The 21,925-nt window shown below is 49.4% G+C and overlaps 2 protein-coding genes across 3 annotated transcripts in view; both read left to right on the plus strand.

Moving 5' to 3' along the window:
* The first annotated feature begins 571 nt into the window (after positions 1 to 571).
* Prrt4 (proline rich transmembrane protein 4) lies at positions 572 to 10,500 on the plus strand. Its single transcript, XM_085839742.1, has 5 exons — positions 572 to 892; positions 2,060 to 2,774; positions 2,884 to 2,988; positions 3,192 to 3,317; positions 8,200 to 10,500. The coding sequence occupies exons 2-5, from the start codon at positions 2,123 to 2,125 to the stop codon at positions 10,023 to 10,025; spliced, it is 2,709 nt and encodes a 902-aa protein (XP_085695868.1). The 5' UTR covers positions 572 to 892; positions 2,060 to 2,122; the 3' UTR covers positions 10,026 to 10,500.
* A 4,252-nt stretch (positions 10,501 to 14,752) lies between these two features.
* The window catches only part of Rbm28 (RNA binding motif protein 28), a 42,910-nt gene continuing 35,737 nt past the window's right edge, over positions 14,753 to 21,925 (plus strand). For both annotated transcript variants that reach the window (XM_021165387.3, XM_029478818.2), the window contains exons 1-4: positions 14,753 to 15,244; positions 20,208 to 20,366; positions 20,654 to 20,748; positions 21,497 to 21,572. In XM_021165387.3, the coding sequence (XP_021021046.1) occupies positions 15,127 to 15,244; positions 20,208 to 20,366; positions 20,654 to 20,748; positions 21,497 to 21,572 (448 nt within the window). In that variant the 5' untranslated portion in view covers positions 14,753 to 15,126. The remainder of the gene's footprint in view (positions 15,245 to 20,207; positions 20,367 to 20,653; positions 20,749 to 21,496; positions 21,573 to 21,925) is intronic.

Here is a 21,925-nt window from a genome sequence, read left to right on the forward strand (position 1 = left end):
ATTTGATAAGTTCTGGGGACTTACCTATCTCTAAAATGGGAACACATTTGTTCCCATTGTTGTAAGGGAGAGCAGTAAGTCTTTATCCAGGGTTCAACGGAGTGGATTTTGATTGCATGGGATACTATCCTATGCCAGACTACTGTTGCATGTGTGCACGTACTTGTGTGCGTGTGAATGTGTGTGTGTGTGTGTGTGTGTGTGAGAGAGAGAGAGAGAGAGAGAGTGAGCGCGCGCGCCCAGTGCCCTCGCCTGAGGGTGTTTCTCGGGAATGGCGTGCTTGTGGGTGTGTGCGCTGGGCCGTCCTCCGAGCCTGTGGCTGCCAGCGTCAGGCTGAGAACGAGGCACCGACTCTCCCGCAGCTGATTGGCAGCGTTGGGTGAATGAGTGCGCGTGGGGCCGGAGCAGCGAGGTGGCCGTGGCTCCGCGCTGATGTGCGCGCCCGCCTGCCGGCCCGGGTAGGGGCGGACCGCGAACAGCGGGCGGGCTGGGAGGAGGGAGAGGAGGGCGGGCGCGGGAGTCAGCGGGGAGGGCTGCAAGAAGCCGGGCAGCCGCGGGGCCCGGGCGCGGGCGCTGGGCCGGGGAGCCGGGCTCACAGCCAGGAGGCGGCGCCGCGGGGAGGGAGCGGAGTGCGGATCGCGAGCGCAGCCCGGCCGCCCGCCGCCTGCTGAGAGCGCTGCGGGTCGCAGACCCAGCCGGGGACAGACCAGCAGCTGCCGCGATCGCCCTGCAAGCCAAAGGGAATCCGGGGGCTCTGAGCTCGAGTCCCGGCTTTGGGCGCAACGGAGAACAGGCTAGACTCGCCGAGCCTTGCCCTGCTGGGGCCCCCTGAGCCAGGGAGCCCCTTCTCCCGGGGGTTGGCCCCCGGGACTCGCCCGAGCGAGAGAAGCAGGTCCGTCGGTCTGGACTGGGGAAGCGGGAGTATGGTGTGCGCACGCGCGTGTGCTTGTGTGCCTGCGAGGGGTGGGTGTGTAAGGGGCGTGAGAGGGGGGTTGATAGAAATGATGGTGTGTGGTGTATCTGTACAGTGTGTTAGGGTTGTGTGTGTTGCTGACTGCATATGCAGAGAGAGAGAGAGAGAGAGAGAGAGAGAGAGAGAGAGCGCCTACGTAGGGGGAAAGGGGCGCATCAGGGTGGAGTGTGTATATGTGCAGGAGTGTGTGAAGGGTGCGTGGGTGAGTGTGCACGGGTGCTAGGTGCGGCTGTGTGTGTGTGTGTGATGTAAGGGTACTGGGTGCACGTATGTCCCTGGTTCATTCTCCCTTCCCCCACCAGATGTGTTCTGGGGAGGGGGGTAGTCTTTCTGCAACTGCTGCCCCTTACCAAGCTTGCCTGCCTGACCTCCTTTCCCACGGAGCCAGAAAGGGTTAATCGGTCCCTCCCTCAAAAACTCCTGAGGTCACGGGGAGGGTAGCTGCAGGCCAAACCCCCAGAAAGAGGGGAAAGGCTCCGGAGAGCCTCTGCTAGGCCAGGGACCCTGCTTAGCTGGCTATATGGCCTTGCAGGTCAGATCACTCAGGCTTGTGACCTGCCCTTTCTGAGGGCCTTGTGCTCCAGTGGTTTCTTGCTAGGTCTGGAGGTGGGGATCAGGAGCGAATCGGGAGGGTCTGCATTCTTTGCCACTGTATTACTGGAACGATGCTTGATATACAGTGGGCCTCAGTAGATATTTGAGAGATGGGGGGTGGGGGATGGAGAAAGCTGGGTAGAGGGGTGGGGGAGGAGGGAGAGAATCTGCAAGGGGGAGGTTAAGTTGATTCCCTCTGTTCTGGCTCAGGATGAGGCTCCTGCTTGTAGTTAGACTTCTGGTCAGACATCAGGCCCCCTTGCGGGAAGGCTGGGTGTGCATGGCGGTGGTGGGTGTGCAGGGAAGAGATTTGCCCTGGAGCCTGCAGGTAGTGGAGAGGGGGCTGGCAAGAAGAGTTGCTATGCCTCTTTCAGGCAGAACACGTTGCCTGTGTTCCTGCACCTGCTTCTCTGTGATTAGAGCCATTGCCTAGGGCATCTGATCCCGGAAGAGGGGGGTGGAGGCCTTGACTCCCAGTACTTCTCCCTCTAGGACCCCCGAGCTGCTGAAGAAGTGAGCTCCCTGCCCACCCGAGTTGCTGAGCCAGGTGGGGCCATGGCAGGCCGTGGCTGCCTGGAGCTGGGGCTGTTCTGCTGGGTCCTGCTTGCCGTACCTGTGGGTCCACAGCCTGCTTCCTCTGTACCAGGTGCCCCTCTTACTACTCTGACCCCACCACCTCAGAGTGAGGCCTCTATGCTCTCTCTCAACCTGGGGCTAAACTTCAAATTCCATCTCCGGGGACCTGCTGCTGTCTGGGGAAACCCTGTCACCGAGACCCATCCTCTCTCTCCTGGACTAGGCCAGGAGTCTGAGGAAGAGGAGGAAGGCGATCTGAGGACTGATCCCCTTTGGGAACTGCTGGTGGGGTCCCCTGGGAACTACCTCCCAGAGTGGGGCTCTGCCGAAGGCAGCTTTACACCCTGGGCTTCCTCCCTGCCTCCCGAGTCCACATCCCGCCTCTCAGGGCCCACCAAGCGGCCCACTGCTCCCTCTCAACCTAGGATGGGCACCGTGACCTGGGCCACTGCTCTAACAGCGACACCACCTCCAACCAGTGCTCCCAGGCCTCATCAGAGTGAGCTTGAGCTGAAGTTTGATGTAGCTTTGAGAGCAGGTGCAGCCCCCACTCTTGGTCATCGGTCATTACCTCTGCTGCCCAGCCTGCGGGCCAGCCTGGCAGAGATTGCTGGGCGCCTGGGACCTTTTGGTAAGTAACCACTCCATTTGAGGTGAATCTTTGCTGGGCATGTTGATGAATATATATACCCTGTCCACTGGTAGACAGGAGGCAACTTCATCCCAGACGCCTTTTGCAGGGTTCTTTGGTACCACTGTGTCCCCACTCCGGAACTTCTCAAGGCAGAGTTACCCAGGCACAACAGCACATCCAAGTTTTGCTTTTGAAGTGTCAGATTCCCCTGGTGAGTGCTGGCTTTATTGTCACAAACATCTGCATGACATCGGCTGAGCTAGTGGTCTGTGGTCTGACCATCATCACCTTTCTTGGCCTGGGGAATGTTTGTATTGCTTTTTCCAGGCTCTGGGACAAGGGCTGGTTGGTGTTCCTTGGGGGGAAGCAGACTCTGCTATATTGATTCTGAGCCCCATCTGCTTCTTTTTACAGGGCTCTTTGGTACCACGGGGTCGCGTCCTCCACCTCTCCTGGAAAGGAAGTTCTCAAGCCCAAGCCTATTGGATTCAGTGGCTTCCCCGAGCTCTGCCTCAATCAAGACAACGCCAGTGCAACAAGGTGAGCATGCAAGCGTTTGTATTTGACACACTGCAAGTCAGACACTCAGCAGTGTCCCGGGACCTTTTTATGTCACTGCCCTCATAACCATACCACCTCTCCCTTCATTGTCACCATGGAGCAATTATATATTAATAATCTAACAGGTATTGTCTGGGAAGATACTACATGGAGTTAGGGAAGTGTTCTCTGAGGTGTCTGCTTCTGTAGGTGAGTCAGAGCCAACTAGCAGAGGCAGGAGCTACTTCTGCAGCATCTCTCCCTCCCCTCCATCCTGGGTGCCTCGTCTCCCTTCCTACCTCCACTCTGCTCAGCCTTGGAGTTTTCCCCTCTGCTGTTTGATCTGCTATGACGTGCTGTCAGACCTGGACAAGGCTGAGCCCTTCACAGAGAAGACATTAAAGAGAGGACCATGAACAGACAGGTGCCACCTTTGCTCTAGGGAGCCTTTCAGAACATGCACCTAGACAGGTTAATGGTGCCAAGGAAACATTTGACCTCTTTGAGCCTAAGTCTTCTCACTTATATAGGGTCTGATAAAAGAACACTTTGTGGTGTGTGTGTGTGTGTGTGTGTGTGTGTGTTTGTGAAATTCTAATGTCTCCAGATAGTGTAAACCCTTGCTGGATACCAAGTAGAAACTCACTGAACAGTGCTCCTTAACTTAGCCTCGTGCTCACACTGCACCCCAAATACACTTTCAGATTCAGCCTTGCAGATATCCTGGCCTTGGCCCCATCTTCTGATGGGACCACAGAGTTCTCAGGGGTGCTCAAAGAGAAGCTTTGCTAAATGAGGCTGTGGGAGCCATGGGTAGGGACTTCCAGTCCAGCTTTGTTCTACTAAAGACTTCCTGTGTCTGTGAAACATCTAAGCTACTCTGTCCTAAGCTCAGCCATGAAGAAGCTGTGGCTTCTTCCAGCCCCAACCCTGACAACCCTTTCTGTATTTTATGCAGTTCTTCAGCCATCATCATCATATCCTTCTGTGGTGTGCAAGAAATGGCCACTGTGCGATTCATGTGCAGCAGTGGCAAGATCTGCTGTGGGTGGGGGGCAGCTCTCTGCCTCAGGGGATAGATGCTGGCTGGCATTCTGTCAGCCTGGGTGACAGTGCTGGCCAGGCAGGTTTAATGAGTCTGGACAGTATCAGAGGCAGTCCCACAACCCCCCTCTCCCCACCTCCGCCTCACTGGTGATTGCAGGAGTCCAGTCTCTTCTTGCTGCTCCTCTTGCATAAACTGAGAAGCCTGGGTTAACCTGAGAGAGAGAGAGAAAGAAGAGAGGAGGGGAGAGGAGAGAAGAGAGGAGAGATCAAACTTGTAACAAATATATTCTGTTTTGTTTTGTTTTGTTTTGTTTTGTTTTGTTTTGTTTTGTTTTGTTTTGTTTTGTTTTGTTTTGTTTTAAGATAAGGTCTCAGGTAGCTCAGGCCTGCCTCAAACTGGCTTTGCAGCTGAGGCTGGCTTTGAACTCCTGATCCTCCTGCTTCTACCTCACAAGTGCTGCTATTTCAGGTGTCTCTTACCATACCAAGCATCCTAGGATCTTTCTAACTCAAGTGTCACTTGCACTGTGTTTTGATATAGGGCTCCTTTGCACTGGGTCCCCTTTTTCTGAACCATGGCTTGTATTTACACATTGAAATTTCATAGTGGGCTCTCTCATATCCAAGGACTTTAGGCCCATTGATAAGTCCTCATTGTTGTCCCTCTGCTCTCTGGCCATACTGGCAAGACTGGGCTATGAATGACCAGTGCCTGTGCGATCCAGCTGTTAAATATTTCCAGTGTTACTGCTGCAGAGTATCAGCCCTTCACAATGCTGGAGTTGGGGGTAGGGAGAAGGATGCAGCCAAACCATTAACCGGGCTGCAGCTTCCAGCATCCAGAGTTGATTCCGCAGCCCTTTGATCTGGGCAGCTGGTGGATAATCAGACCTGGCTTCCCCTGGACCTGGCTTCTCGTTTCCCATCCCCCTCCTCAGCCAGCCCTGCCTCCCCGACAATTACTCATGCTGACATCCCATCTTTTCTCTCACTCCTGAGGTCAAGGGACACAAGGACAGGGTGGAATCTCCCTGAAGGGGTGGCCCGCTCAGGATCCATCTCCTGAGGATGGAGGGAACTCAGGACCACTGTCTTTTAGGGGAAACTCAAGGCAGTTTCTGAGGAGGCTACAAATGGAGAGAGAGAAAAGAGATGAGGACAAGTGGTGCCATCAGAGGCAGAAGCTAGGCTGCCTTTCTCCTGCCTCCATCCACACTGGGGCTCTCGGGACAACTCTGGTCCGAAGGAACACTGTTGAGAAGGAACACTATTGAGAAGTCTGTCTCTGATACTTGAGATGTCTCTTGTGCTCTGCCTATGTTCTCTCCTGGATTTTATAATTGTTGAAGTTTGCTCTATTGGCTATCCTGCTTAGGGAGACACAGGTGAGAAATGGGGTTTCATATGGCACATGTGTGAGAAGTGTACATGGTCTCTGAGAGCATGTGTCTGTATGGTAAGCGCAGAGAGGAGCCTGAGGAACCACAAGTAGGGACAGACATGGGCCAAAGGAAACCAAGGTAATCCAGCAACTTAGTAGCAGTAGGTTTGACCAGGATTTCAAAGTGGGGCAGGAAAATGAGAAGAATGGTGTATTAGTTTGATGCACTGACTCCAGGCTGGTGCCTCCTCTGACCAGCAGGCTTCCTGTTTCCAACTGAATGGCCACGGGGAGAGGGTAGCATAACACTATGTTAGTGTTCTTCAAACAGCACAGACTGAATGAGACAAGAGATTGATATTCACTCTGTGGATTCTCTGTTGTCTTTCTAAACAAGTTTCGGATGTTGCTAAGCTGTTAAACCAAGCACTAACTTATGGGGCTGGAGACAAGACTCAGTGGTTAAAAGCACACACACTGCTCTTATAAAGGAGCCAGGTTGATTCCCAGCACCCAGACTGGATAGCTCACAACTGTCCATAACTCCAGCTCCAGGGCGCTCAATGCCTCTTCTGGCCTTTGTGGGCACATGCACTCACTTGTAAATACCCAACACACAGAATTACCAAGAAAATAGAGCTTTAAAAAAGAACTAATTTGAGGTCAAAGCTGATCACACACAAACAAGATAATTGATCCCAGATGAACATTAGCCAGTTACAATACTAGCCAGAATTATATATTGAATGATTTCTTTTCCATACCGGGAACACACCTCATTTATCTTCATGATTGTTCTGGGTAATAGGGATTCTTACCCAGTTCAGATTTGAGGAACGTAACGTAGTGGGAACCAATGTGCATGCTGCCACTTGTAGCAGGCAGGAAGCTCTGCATTTAAGTTTCTGGTTGCTACCTCCACGACTTTTCTAATTGTCCAATTCTTCCCTTCTGTCTCTTGAGCTGCCTGGGACTTCACTACGTTTTCTTCTGCAGATTTTTGTTGTCTTCAGCATGTGAGAGAACAGCCTGGGGTGGGTGTTCTTCTGTTATCCATCTGGGGGATAGCTAGGGCCTGGGCAGGCAATTGGAGCAAGAGTGTAATCATCAGAGGTCCTTACTCCCCAGCACACACCTATCTCCTGTCCTCCTCCCCATCCCTGTGTGTCCATCTCTATCCTTCATTACTACCTTGTCTTCCTCCAATTTTTTTTCTTTGCCTTCAGGTGTAGTCCTGCTGAAACTTGGAGGTGCAGGAAGAGATCAACTTCTAGCACAGTTTTTTCTGTTTGGCCATAGGTGGATCTTGAGTCTAACCTTTTTAGAGCTCCTCTTGCTCCAAGAGAGCAGAACCAAGGGAAGAACCAAGTCTTGGCAGACTTCCCTTTCCACAAGAGATGTGGGACATGTTGGGGCAGAGGATGAGGCCAGAGCCTCAGTTAGCAGACTCCAGCACACCTGAGGGGTTCACTTATCTCGATAGCATATTGCTCCACTGTGATTCCCTCTAATTGTTCCAGGGGAGAGACTACAATGTGAGACCATGTCTCATAAAACCAACAAAAGAAACAACAAAAACAGCCCTAGACTAATGGTTTTGTAGGATGGGGGAGCTACTGCCAATCAGTGGCTGAGCATTGGGGTATAGCCTGTAGGAAGGACACTTAATAAGATGTGTTCTCCTTAGAATGCTAGGGCAGGAGACTTACCTCTTTTCCTGCTCTGTGAGTGCATGCATTGTTCACGCATGTTCCGTGAATAGGGACAAGAGAGTATTGACAAGGGACATGTGAAGGTCTCTTCTAGTCCTAGATGAGGTTTGGAGTCAGATGTGCATGTGTGCGAGCATGTATGTGTGTTGGGAGAGAGAAGAGAAGCACATTAGTACCTGTGACAGGTTATTGTGGGAAAGGGATGCAGATTGGTACTCAGATCTGGGTCCTGGCGCTCTGATGATTTGTGGCCTTGGGCAAGTCCTTCTGCAGAACCTCAGTTTCTTCTTCTGATAAAAAGTGAGTTTCATGTATTCAATGGAAACTACTCAGTGCCTTCCATATGCCACAAACCACTTAAGCATGGAGTTTCATACGTGTGCAAAGGGAACAAAAACTTTATTCTCATATAACATCTTTTCTGGTGTGGGATTTGGACTGGAGGGGGGGGCATCCACACACCTCCTTCCAGTTTTAAAGTCCTGTAACTTCTTAAGAAAACCTCTCCGCCAACCTGATAAAATCAAGGAATGATTGAGGGTGTGTGTGTGGAATGAACAGTACAAATGGGAGGAGAGTGGTCGCTGAAAGCTTCAGCCTGGAAGATGGGGTTCTGGGAGGAGAAGTGGGGAGAAGAAAAATCAGCTCATAGAAGAAATTCAGATTTCTAGCTGAGGACTGGGAAGGCGGGGCCCGGGGGGTGGGCTGCTAACGGCTCCAGCCAAACGCTTTCTTTCCACAGACCCCACTGTCTCCACTTCTGGCCCAGACGAACTCTCTCCTGCCAGCTTCGGGAATCCTTCAACACAGCCTGGATGTGAGCCAGGCTCTTGTAGTGATCCAGAGTTGCAGGATGACTTGGGACAGCCGCCTGCCTCCCCGCTGCCTCTCTTCTTCTTGACCCTGGAGGCCGACTGGGCAGAGGCTAGGGCTCGCTGGGGTCTGGCCTGGGAGGCCCATGTATATGGAGCAGGAGCTCTCTTCGGCTTGGTGGCTCTGCTGGCTCTGTTAGCTCTGGCCCTCTTGCCCTGGCGCTGTCCACCAGGCGCCCCCTGCCTGGCGTTGCTGGATCTGCTGCTGCTCTCCGCGGGGACCACTCGGGCCTTCCCGCTCTTCTACGACGCCTACGGGCATCGCGATCGGCTGCCGACTCTCGTCTGGCTGCTGCTGCAGGACCTTCCGCTGCCCTGCCTAGCTGCAGGTCTGGGGCTGGCTTGCCTGCTCCTGGCCCGACCGCGCACTCCGAGGTGCCCCGCCGGCTTAGCGGCGCTGCTGCTGCTGGGGCTGGGGTTGGCGGCGGCGGCCGCCCTAGGGAGCGCCGTGCACCGCCCGCTGCGGCCGCTGCGGCTCGCCTCCCGCGGACTGCACGCCTTCCTCGCTGCCTTCTTGTCGGGGCTCCTGCTGGCACTCTCTTGTTGGGGCGGCCGGCGGCGGAGGGCCGGAGCACCCTTGGGAGGGGCTGGCTTTAAGGGTGCTACCCCTGTCCCGCAAGTGCGCAGCCCCTTCGCCCCGCGGGAGTCCTGGAGGCGAGCGGCACGCACAGCCCCGGTGGCCGGGACCTTTGGGCTGCTGAGCGGAGCCCTGCAGGGCTACGAGGTGCTTCACGCTCTGGGCTACGGAAGCCAAGCAGGTTTGGAGGGGCCCTGGCCCTGGTGGGCTTTCCAGCTAGGTCTGCGTCTGGGCGAGGTGGGCGTCGCGCTCCCGTTAGCGCTGCTTGGTCTCTACCCAGCGCTCTGCAGTCCACGTGTGCCGCGGCGCTGCTGGGCCAAGCTCTTCCGATTGTCTCCGGGACACGCTGCTCCGCTGCTGCCAGGAGGCTGGGTCCCCGGAATCCGAGACAAGGAGCCCCTGGGTAGCGCGATCGCACGTGGGGACGCAGAGCTGCTGCAGCTATGCGCCCTAGCAGGCCCAGGTCCCGATCTCCTTCTCCAAGGTGGCGGCTGCCGGGGCTTTGAAGGTGCGGGAGCCAACCCAACGCAGTCAACAGCCTCCTCCCCTAGCAGCGATTGCACGGTGGACTTCCGCCCGCCCTCACCCATCAACCTGCGGCGCAGCATCGAGGAAGCCCTCTGCAGCGAGGCACTTCTGGCTCCTGGCCTCTTTCAGGGCCCTGCCTTTGGGGAAGCCCTGCCTGGGCTCGGTCTCTACCGCACCATCTCACTGGGGAACAAGACAGGGGCAGGACCCTGTGAGAAGTCGGAGAATGTCCCTGGATCCCCAGCACCTCCTGAGCTCCCATCTCCTGGGGCCTGGCCTCCCGGCAGCAGCGCCTCATCTGGCTCTCTGTGTGGACTCTCACGGGACAGCTCGTCCATGCTTCTGTGTTCCAGCCCCGACAGGCCCCCTCGCTGTCCCTTAGTCTGCGTCCTCAGTCCCCCGCGGCCCTCAGAAAGCAGCCCCAGCCTCCCAGCCTCAGGATCCTACCAGGCCCTATCCCCACCCTCCCGCGACTCCCCGGAACATGCTTCTGAACTGCAGGCTGAGGAGGCATTGCTGCAAGAGCAATTCCTGGATGCTTGTCGACAGATTGATGAGCTGAGCATGGGCAGCGACACCATAGACCTGTGAAGAGGCGGCTATCTCACAGCCGAGCCTTTGGCCCCCACTTCTGGCATCTGATCTGCTCAAGACCTCCTCACTGTAATAATTCTCCAATTCTGCCTGGTTCAGATAACTCACTCTGATTCTTCCCCATCCAGGGGTCCCTGGGTGGGTGGGTCAGCAATCAGGCTCTATGCATTGGGAATCAGTGCCAACTTCTCTGGAGCCATGGGGTGCTAATGTCCCTAGCTGCAACTTTAGGGTGGCAGGGTTCTACTTTCCTTGGCTGTCACCAGCAATAAAGCTCCAAGGTGCTCCACTCCTGACCACCATGCCCCTTACCCTGGTGCTGAGTGAAACAGCTATCTTTAAAAGGCCTAGTGCCCTGTCTGGGCTTCATACCCACCTCTGCCATCTCTTCATGGAACCGTTCCCTAACGATGGAGCTGTGGCCCAAGAGACTTTATCGCAACTGATTGGGAAATGAGCGTTTTCAGAGTCAATGTACCAATAAAATATTTTCAGAGGAGAATGTTCTGACCTTGGAAAAGCTTAAAGGGGGGGGGGGCGGCGGCTACAACCTCAGCAGCTCCACCAGAGTTTCTACCTCAGACTCCCAGGGACCTTCACACGAAAGTGAGGACTCTTCTGGGGAATGAGTCCTGAGACAAGCCCCTGGAAGCCGCCCATCTGACTGCCTGGCAAATGTCTTTTCCTAAAGGGGACAGGGCCCTGAGAGGTGGGAGACAGAGACTCTTTAGCACTTGGCAAAATGCCTTTGTCCACAGGAGCCCTGCATCAGATCTTAGGAGATAGCTTCCTAGGAGCTAGTTAATAATAAAGATCTTCATAGAAATGTGGGCACACTTGTTAAAGGGCCTGATTGCTTCGGTTGGGCCAGCCAACAACCTGTCTGCCAAGTTCCCATAAGAATTTGCAAAGAGGAAGCTGCCTATTCTCATCAACAGGGAGTCTTTGAAGCTGGTCTTACAAGGACCTCATCCCCCTTTTCCACAGAGCTCTCATCTCTGATCCTCAGTAGAGAAAAATCTGTCTTCACTGCCTACCTCTTGCCCCAGCCCCAGCTCAGTTCTCAAAGAAAGATCACCCTGCAGGGACCCATTAGCACATCCAGCCACCAGCTACAGAGTATCCGCCCCTTTCCTGAAGCATTTAGCCTCCAGTTATATATACTCTGCATTTGTCATCTGGATAAAATGTAATGGTTTATGGTGGCAGGGTCTTGGATCAGGTTTGAAAATGAAAAGCTGGCAGTGTTTGGCGGATGTCCTGCATATCACATAGAGACCTGGAGAGGCATACACATCAGGATCAAAGTAGAAAAAAACAAACAGGAAGCTTCCTAATCACACACACACACACACACACACACACACACACACACACACACACACACAAAATCACACAAACTTGGATCACCAGCTCATGGAGTTTGGAGACAGGCGCCAAGGAGCCAAAAGGAATACAGAAAGGGAGGTGGGGAGGGGCTGAGGCTCTTGTTCCCTGCAGATGAAGATCTGTCTTGATTGAGGACAGTATCCAGGGCCTCAAGACCTCAGAGGGAGGAAGGAAGCCAGGACCATCTAAGGGAGGGTAAGAGTCCGGGTAGAGAAGAGAGATTTGAGGTAGCGGTGCAGGTGAGGCTGAGGGATGGACCTGGAGTGGTCCTGACCGTGCCTCCTCCATCACCTGGCTTAGTGTAGCTCAGAAATTCTTGCTGCGTCCTCACTCTGGGCTGAGGCCCAGAGAACTGCCAGCTTCCTAATTACAGGCATTTCTCACTGGGTGTCATAGTGGCTGCAGTGGGCCCGGCATTGGCACTGCATTGTGTCATGCAAGGGATGCTTGCTGCTCTGGGAAATTGTCTCCTTCTTACCCCATTGCCCCTCCCAGCTGCCTCTCCTCAGCTTCCGCTTACACCCAGCCCCTCTGTCATCCCTTCCTCACACTCATCCTCTCCAGCTGCTTGGTCTTGCGCATTCTCCTCACTGATTGGCTCCATGTACTTCTCTCCCCTGAACGCAGCAGTCAAATCTGGAGCCTCCCCATCCAGTCTGACTCCGTTCATCTCTCACAGATACTTGCTTTTTTTCTCGTCTGAAAGCTCTGAATGCAGCTGATGAGAAAGGAGGCCAGAGGAACATTTCTCAGTACTCACCAGATCCGACACTTTGTTAATTTTCCTTCATATAAATTACTCCCAGTTAAAACCCTTTTTTTTTTTTTTTAAACTTCAGAGAACCTGAGTTTCTGGCACCCACCTTGAGCTACTCACAATCACCATCAACTTCAAACCAAGGTGATCTGATGATGTCTTTTGTCCTTCATGTACACATCTCTCATCCACACACACCCCTACAAATAAAAATAAAAATAAATTTAAAAAAAAATCCCTGGGCTGGAGAAATGGCTCAGCAGTTAAGAGCACTGACTGCTCTTCCAGAGGTCCTGAGTTCAATTCCCAGCAACCACATGGTGGCTCACAACCATCTGTAATGGGATCCGATGCCCTCTTCTGGTGTGGTTGAGGACAGCTACAGTGTACTCATATACATAAAATAAAATCTTTTTTAAAATTAAAAAGAAATCCCTAGCTTTTTCGCACACAAAGAAGCCAAGACTTCAGTTAGCTGCGCATTTTATCTTGTGCCTTATTTCTTACCCAAAGCAGGCTTCTCAGAAGGAATAGCGTTCGATCCTAATGCATACGTCCTACAGTTTCAATATTGGTACTTGGAGGGTCTGAATGATAAACTTTCATTCATTCATGAATTAATCCACTCTCTTAAAATTATTTGTTGAAGGCTCAAATATATCAGGTGATGAGACTAAAAAGGCAGAGAAGGAAACAAACTACGACTATTTGATATGCAGAGGAAAGGCAAGCACTAATAGAAGAGTCATTATAGCACAAGCAATTATTACAGTTGTGAGAAGTGGGGAGAGTAAGAACTATCTAATCTTATAGAAGGCTCAGCTTGTGGGGAGAGTGAGGAGTGGAGCCAGAGGGAAAGCCTAAGAACATCCTAGGCTTCTCTTCCTTCCTTCCCAGGCTTCACTACAGTGATGGATGAGGGATAGGTCTGCAGTTTATTTCCCTTGGAAGCCACCTTGTAGGGTTCCATGACTCCTGCTATTTAATAAAGAACACTGCATGAGTCCTGAGTAGATGGATGAGCAAATATTCTTGGCTGAAGAACCATATGCCCTTCCTGATATGCATGGCTATAAGGGGACGAGGCAGGAGACAGATGGGGGATCCACATCTGAATAAAGGGGAAGATGAGAAGGCTCAGTTTTACTGTGTATTCTGAGGCACACAGAACCCTGACTATGGGTATTTGCTGCCCCCTGATGGACGTAGGGAAACAGTTTAGTCTTTGTCCTTTAAGGAAAAATTGGACTTAGGTATTTAGGACAGTTTTTTGTTTGTTTGTTTGTTTGTTTTTTGAGGGGAGAGGAGGATTACAAATGGATATTAAATTCTTTCCCCTTTATCTACCGCAGCTATGACTAGGTCCCCCAATACAAGTTTGTATTTGAGGATAGAATTTGATTCTTGGTTGTTGTTGTTGTTGTTGTTTTCCGAAACAGGGTCTCTCTGTGTAGCCCTGGCTGTCCTGGAACTCGCTTTGTAGACCAGGCTGGCCTTGAACTCAGAGATCCACCTGCCTCTGCCTCCCAAGTGCTGGGATTAAAGGCGTGCGCCACCACTGCCCCGCCTAGAATTTGATTCTTAAGGAAGAGGATGTGGAATTTCAAACCAATTTTGTTTAAAAGATTCTACTTCTTTTGCCCACTTTACTTTTTATGTAAGATAGGATTGACTTTATGGTAGCCTTGGCGATCTGTTTTGTATTTCAGTGCCTTTTCTTCTGATTTATCTATTTAAAATATAACTGTGGTGGGGGTTCTTTTTCTAAAAGCACATATTAATTATTTGAAGCCTACTAGGACTTCATAAATTTCATGCTTAGCATATTCCTCCTGCCACTACTACCTACATGTCATCCATCCATCTATCCATCCATCCATCCATCCATTATATTGAATGTGGATAACTCTTGGGGATTTTCACTGTGCCTTTCATCCTTTGTGGTGATTTCTACCTACTGAGCTGTTGTAACTTAAAAGTAAAGACTTTAAAAGTGCCTAGGGTACTTTTTGCAGCTAGGTATTCTGCAAGCACAGCATTTTTCCATGTAAGACAGACAGTGAAACCCACTGAGTGTTAAACACTGTGGGTAGCCTCCAGTCTGTCTGATAAACAGACATAAATGAAGATCTTCTGTCTCTGGGCAGCAGTGCATCCTAGGTCTGTACATATAACTGGGTGTTATGTTTGGCTTCCATTGTGCTCTGATGTGATCTTGCAGAGACTTTGTAAGATTTTAAAAATAAACGTTTGTCTCTCACTCTGGACTCTATTTTATATGAAGGCAGGGACCATGTCTTTTTTTGGGCAATGAATTTTACTCCTAATATATAAGTAGGAGCTCAATCAATAAGAAATTGAAAATATGATTTCGTACGTAGTATTTGTTCTATGGGGATTTTAGTAGATACAATTTGTCTCTGCGGCCAAATGACAGTTTGTCTCACGTTTTCTGAGGACATGTGACTAGTTCAAATTATGTATGTTACATGCTTGTGTCTATGACGTTTTGCATATGTAGTTTTTTTCCCCACGTGATATGTGGCAACTCTTCAGAAAAAAACTTATTGAACACCCACTCTATGTCAGATGAGGGCAGGCTTAGGGGGAAAATGACTTCTGCCTGCTTTGGTGAATTTGGGGTCGAGTTCCTAAATGAAAGATTTTAAGAGAATTTTAAGCTGTTGATGTCAAGTTTCCTCCAGTGGCGGGGGCGGTGCTGGGACTGCACAGAGACCGTCGCTCAAGAAGCTCCGCCCCCAGGACGTCATTTTTCTTTTTCTTTCCGGAACTATTCCTTCTAGTCTGCGTTTCCTCCCGGACTCTTTTGAGCAAAGAGGACTTCCTGAATTTCCCGGCAACTCGGCGCCGTCTTCCTGCCAGAGCTCATCCCAGCCCTCGGTCGCGCCGGCGTGGGGTGCTCACAGCATCACGCGCTTGTCTCTCGGTCTCATGGCCGGTCTGACTTTATTCGTGGGCCGTCTCCCGCCCTCGGCTCGCAGCGATCAGCTGGAAGAGCTGTTCAGTCAGGTGGGTCCGGTGAAGCAGTGCTTCGTGGTGACAGAGAAAGGTAAGGAGTGGGATGGTGCAGAGGACATGTGCAAAGGTATGGGAACAACCCAATTTCAGGGAGCTCTATAGTTATGATCTGTTTGTTTTGAGACAGGGCTCTCTAGCCCTAACTGGCCTCGGATTCGCTACCGGTAGCCCGTGTGCTTCTGCCTCCTGAATCCTCCGATTAATGACGTGAGCCATCCCAGCAAATTCTTTGCTCTCTCCAGAACTACGGGACTGGCAGCTAAGATTCTTTTCTAAACGGACTCAGCTGTAGATCGGCCAATAAGGTTGATTTATGAAAGGCAAAGCACTCACTTAACGTTTCCATTGCGTTTTCCCCTTTATTACGCGTGTTCAGGAGTTCAAACGCAAACCCATTAACTTGTAGCAATGGTAGTAATCCCAGCATCTGGAAAGGCTGTGGCAGGAGGATTGCTGGGAATTCGAGGTCAGCCTGGTCTATATAATAGCGAGTTCAGGACAGCTGGGATTACATAGCCAGACCCCGTCTCAAACAAACATCTCAAAGTAACGTTTAATAAAGTACCAGTGCGGCTTATTGAGAGTCCGATGGCTGCTAGGCTGGAAGAGTGCTTAGTTTGACTTGTTCTCAACAATCTTACAGGACAAAGAGCCTTAACCCCATTTTTAAAATAAAGGAATATAATCTTTAAAGACATTAAATGGTCTGGAGTTGATCTGGCTAGTGAGAGGACTCAGTTTGATTAGCACATTAGCACATCCTGTGCATTCATCTGTTTATTTGGGGAATACTTCTTGGATGCCAACTGTGTTTCAGAACATTGCTGGCTGCCCTTAGGATACAACAGGTGTGTGACACTAAATCACTGACGCAGACTCTGTTCTCATACACTTATGGTTTGAAAGACAGCCAACAAACTATATGTTGATAATGGTGATAAATTTATGCTAAGGAGAAAAGTCAAAAGAGGGAATGTGTGTGTGTAGATAGGGTGGCTAGGGAAGACCTGTTTGAGGAGAGTGAACTGGGGATAAAACAGTCTGAATTCAGGAATCAGCAACCTTGAGGATATTAAAGCAAGTATGTCCATGTGTGAGAAGAGAGCTTGGTGGCCAGGGTGACGAGAAAGTGAATGAAGGTGTGACAGGAGATTCGATCTCACTGAGTCCTCAGATTGTGGTGTTTACTAGAAAATCCTATTTCTAGTTGTGTGGCTCAGCTTCAGCACACACCTTTAATCCCAAACAATTGTAGAAGGAAGCACCCATGTTTGAAAGTAATGTCTAATTGAGAGACAGATAAAATGAAAGACTTGGCAGAAGAGTAAAATATGTCCAACTTTCACGAGTACATCGAGAAAAGAGATCCCAGGACCCACTCCACCTGATAGAATGAAAGAACCAACTCCTACCAGGTTTTTCCCATACTTTTGCACACACACAAGTAAATAAATGTTACAACACTAATGTTGTGCCAGGAGTGGTGGTATCTGACTGTAATCCCAGCACTTAGTAAGTGGAGGCAGGAGGATCAGGAAGTTGAGGCCTACTTGGGTTATATAAGACGTTGTCCCCAAAAGACAAAACAAGAAAGAAACATTCATTTAAAAGGACATTAATGCCGGGCATGGTGGTGCATGCCTTTAATCCCAGCACTCTAGAGGCAGAGGCAGGCGGATTTCTGAGTTCGAGGACAGCCTGGTCTACAAAGTGAGTTCCAGGACAGCCAGGGCTACACAGAGAAACCCTGTCTCAAAAAACCAAAAAAAAAAAAAAAAAAAAAAAAAAAAAAGGACATTAATGTCCCTTTTTCCTGGTGCTGTTGCTAAGTTTCTGAGAGTCAGAGTTCAGATCCAGTCAAGATTCTGCTTCACCCATAACCCATCACCATAGCCGAGGAAGGCACTGCTGCTGGAGGTGTAATGGACATGAATACTGCTTTACAAGGGATGCCATAGCATGTTGAATTGGAGAAGTTGTCAAAGCCTTAAGACAAGTGCCGAGCCCATCTCTATGGAATATAAGTTTTGTGTTCCCTTACCTTAAATCCCGTGTTCTTGGTCTATATCCTTACAGTCTCTCATACCTCTTTTACGAAAATGTATGAGCTTCCTATCCAGGCAAGTGAGATGTACTAGAAACAACTGTTGCACTCCAGTGTAGAGGAGAGGTGGGGTGTTTTGTAATGGGGTTAGCATGGCACTTAGAATTGTGAGATTGTGAGGATCTGAATGTGTGTGGCAGTTCTTTGTGGAGATACAGTTACTGTTTTGCCTTTATTTGGGCACTAAACTCACAGATGAGCAGCTATGTTTTTATTGTACTTACGGAGAAGCGGGGAGGGTCTTGATTTTTTGTTTTCTTATTTCCTGAAAGATGAATGATAGGCTTTTGTGAGAGAAAGTTCTAAGAGAAAAGAAACCAATCTTCACGTGTTATGTGTAGTTTTAAAAAAACACGTTACTGCCTTGCCCAGGAGCTGCCACCCCTTGGCCCCTCCCGGCTCCCTTTTCTCTCTCCTGGCTTAGCTCTAGGATCTGCACTGCCAGCACTTACCTGGCTTCTCTTTCTTACCCACCTTTGCTCCTGGAGGAGTTGAGTTATCAGCCCACTCCCGAGACCCTTGAATCCGTGGATAAAAGACACACACACACTGTTCCGTTACCTTTATAACTTGTATCTAGGCACAATTGTTGGGCGCAGATACCTCCTGCCTGGAAATGTGTGCCCTTTTCAATTTATCATCTCTGTCTCTCCCTTTGTGGCTTGCATCAGCTAGCCCCCACCAACATCCTTGGCCCCTGCCCATTACATAGGCTGCAGGCCCTAGCTGCCTCTAGACCTTACATCATGACTGCTGTTTTCTTCTTGTTCCAAAGCATGACAGAAAAGCCCTTCTCTCTTTCCCTGTGTCTCCTTTTCCTCTTGGGACCCAGATGTCCCACCTGTACCATTACCCAGCAATTGTCCTTACCCCTCCCTCCCCCTCCACTCCCCCACAGCCCCGGCCTTCTTTATTGACAAGTCAAGAACCAATTGGGGACCTTAGTGACAGTACCTCCCCTAACATTCATATCATCATTTGTTTTCTGGTGTCATGTGTCAGCTATGCAACCAGTTTATACAAATGACTACCCTGTGCTATATCACATGTCCTCTGGAGGAGATTTAAGTGGATTTGAAGGGGAAGCGGAGTATAAGGTTTCTTCTTCAGGCCATGGGTAGACATCTCCATTGGGGTGTGTGTGTGTACATGCACACGCACAAGAAATTACAGTTTTACTATTAATCCCCCTTTTTAATTAATTTTAAAAATTAATTTCTTGGGCTGAAGAGATGGCTCAGCAGTTAAGAGCACTGACTGCTCTTCAAGAGGTCCTGAGTTCAATTCCCAGCAACCACATGGTGGCTCACAACCATCTGTAATGAGATCAGATACCCTCTTCTGGTGTGTCTGATGACAGCTGTAGTGTATTCACATACATAAAATAAATAAATAATTCTTTTTATTTTATTTTATTTTATTTTTAATTTTTAATATTTTTTATTACATATTCTCCTCAATTACATTTCCAATGCTATCCCAAAAGTCCCCCATAGCGCCCCCCACTTCCCTACCCACCCATTCCCATTCTTTTGGCCCTGGCATTCCCCTATATTGGGGCATATAAAGTTTGCAAGTCCAATGGGCCTCTCTTTCCAGTGATGGCCGACTAGGCCATCTTTCGATACATATGCAGCTAGAGACAAGAGCTCCTGGGTACTGGTTAGTTCATCATGTTGTTCCAACTATAGGGTTGCAGATCCCTTTAGCTCCTTGGGTACTTTCTCTAGCTTGTCCATTGGGAGCCCTGTGATACATCCAATAGCTGACTGTGAGCATCCACTCCTGTGTTTGCTAGGCCCGGGTAAATAATTCTTAAAACAAAACAAAACAAAAAACCCAAAAAACACACTGACTGCTCTTTCAGAGGTCCCAAATTCAATTCTCAGAAACCACATGGTGGCTCACAACCACCTACAATAGGATTCAATGCTCTCTTCTGGTGTGTCTGAAAACAGCTACAGTGTACTCATATACATAAAATAAATAAATTAAAAAATTTTTAATTTCTTAATTTGATGTGCATGGGTGTTTTGCCTGTGCACCGTGTGTGTGGTGCTCTGGTGCCCTGCTGACCTTGGAGGCCAGAAGAGGTCATTGGGTCCCCTGGGAACTGTAGTTACAGATGGTTGTAGGCCACCATTTAGGTATTGGGAATGGAACCCCGGTCCTGTAGAAGAGGAGTTAGTACTTTTAACCACTGAGCCACCTCTCCAGCCCCTTAGCTTAGTGCTTAGCACTGTTTTGACATTCATTTATTTTTCTCTATCTCAAATTATTCCTTGGAACAAAGGGATAGTCATACTTGTTTTACCTAGCTTGGAGTGTTCTGAAGCTAAAGTGAGGCCAGGGATTTATACCTTCTTTGGAAATATTTAACTTGGTACTGAAATGCCCAGGAGTTGATGGTATGATGGTAACAACACCTCGGGATTTCTAAACCAGGGTCTGTTTATTTATGTATCTTTTGAGGTTCTTTTCTCAGCCTTCCTCGTTGCTGATGTTTTGTAAGAGAAGACTGTCTTATCATCTGGGTTTCCAGATCTACCACATGTAATTTCCTCTCCTTTCTGGTGCTCTTTCCTTGTTACATGTTGAATTCTTTTGTGAAAGCCTAGTGTGTATCATGAGTGCACCATAGTCTTAAGATTGACAGGGCTGAGGTAAGAAGAGGCGATAACAGGGGACATTGAAGTGGAAGCAAGAGGAAGATTAATGGTCCTCAAAGTGAGGAAGGAGCTTCCGATGGAGGCTCTTATCTCCGGGGCGGCTCACTGGGTGGCTGGGTAGAACACATGCTGGCTTAATCTTTGATGACTTGGTTCAGTGCTCGTGACTTGGAAGCCTCTGTCCTTTCACTCCAGTTCCCTGCCTTTGTGTCTTGTTCTAGGGAGTAAGGCATGCCGAGGCTTTGGCTACGTGACTTTCTCCATGCTGGAAGATGTTCAGAAGGCCCTCAAGGAGATCACTACCTTTGAAGGTTGTAAGATCAATGTGACTGTTGCCAAGAAAAAACTGAGGAACAAGTCCAAGGAAACGAGAAAAAATGGTGAGTTTCTAGTAATTCTGCAAGGGTTAGGAAGACACTGAAAATTCCAGAAGATCCGAGAGCTGGGAGAGAGTCTCCAGAACTTGAGTTCCCTAGTTTTCTTTTTGTTGCCAAAACTCCTCTGGTGTGCTTTGAATAGGCATCTGCTTGCATCTCTGTCTGAAAAATCTGGTTCTTGGATATTCCATGCTTAACCTCAAGCAAATGCTGTCTGTATTGGTACCTTCTTCATTTATGTCTGGCCTAGAAATGGGTTGCAAACTTATCCCATGTCTCTTGCTTTTTAGAAAATTCAGAGTCCCCAAAGAAGGAGCCAAAGCACAAAAAAGCCAAAGTGGCAGATAAGAAAGCCAGATTAATTATCCGGAACCTCAGCTTTAAGGTGAGTGATGGAACGAAGTGTGTGTTGTAAAGGATGCTGGAACCAGGGCATGCTCAGTGGTAGAACTCCACCAAGAATGGGCAATATTCTACTGGGGAATAAGCCTTAGCCTGCTGAGTTGGAAAATGGACCTGTTTATTAAGGGCTCAGTGGTTAAAGGTTCTGCTGTCAAGCCTTCTGATCTGAGTTTGATCCCTAGCTCCCACATGGTAGAAGAATACTGACCATTGCATGTTGTCCTCTGATTTCCAGGCACGTGAGCATGAGCTGCCCCCCCCCAATAAAATAGATAGATAGATAGATAGATAGATAGATAGATAGATAGATAGATTAAAAGAAATTACTAAATTTCATGAAGTGTGAAGATGGATGCTTTCCTTTGGAAGAAGCTACTACTGACTGAGACAAGGATCTGTGTGTTTAGCCCCTCTCTCCTTCCCTTTTTGAGTGAGACAGTTCATGTACATCTCAAACTTTCTAGCTAAGGCTAGCCTTTTAACCTGATTATCTCCTGAGTGCTGAGATGACAGCTGTGGAACACCATGTCTGGCTTTTTTCCTTTTTTTGGCTTCTTGGATACAAAGTAAGCTGTCATCTGTTCACAGTTGTTTGCTGTTCTAATCGTGGAAGCTTAGCAGAAAGGAATGCAAGGATACAGAGGCCCTGCAGAAGATGAACTCAGCAGCTGGTGTTTCTCATGTCTCCCCTGTGGTAATAGTCTCGTTTCCCTTTTCTCCTTCTGTCTCAGTGTTCAGAAGATGACTTGAAAGCGGTATTTACTCACTATGGAACTGTTCTTGAAGTGAATATCCCAAAGAAGCCAGGTACTTGTGCATCTCCATTTAATGAATATAACTGGAGATTTGTTTTTGTTGTTGTTGTGTTTGTTTTCAAGACAGTATCATTGACTGTCCTGGAACTCAGTCTGTAGACCAGGCTGGCCTCAAATTTACAGAAATCTGACTGCCTCCTCTTTCCTGAGTGCTGGGATTAAAGGCATGTGCCACCGTAGTCCTGCTTGATGAAGACAAATTAATGTGACTTCTCCCATATTATTGAATTGGAAATAAATTGTTTGCTATGGTCTTTGTGGCCCTAGACAATATGATCTTTGCAGATTGCCTGGCATAGTACTTGACAAGCAGGGAAGCCTGGGTGCTGGCGTTACTCCCTTGGA

Source organism: Mus caroli, unplaced genomic scaffold, assembly GCF_978045245.1.
Source record: "Mus caroli unplaced genomic scaffold, Mus_caroli_1 scaffold_7, whole genome shotgun sequence".
Taxonomy (NCBI): domain Eukaryota; kingdom Metazoa; phylum Chordata; class Mammalia; order Rodentia; family Muridae; genus Mus; species Mus caroli.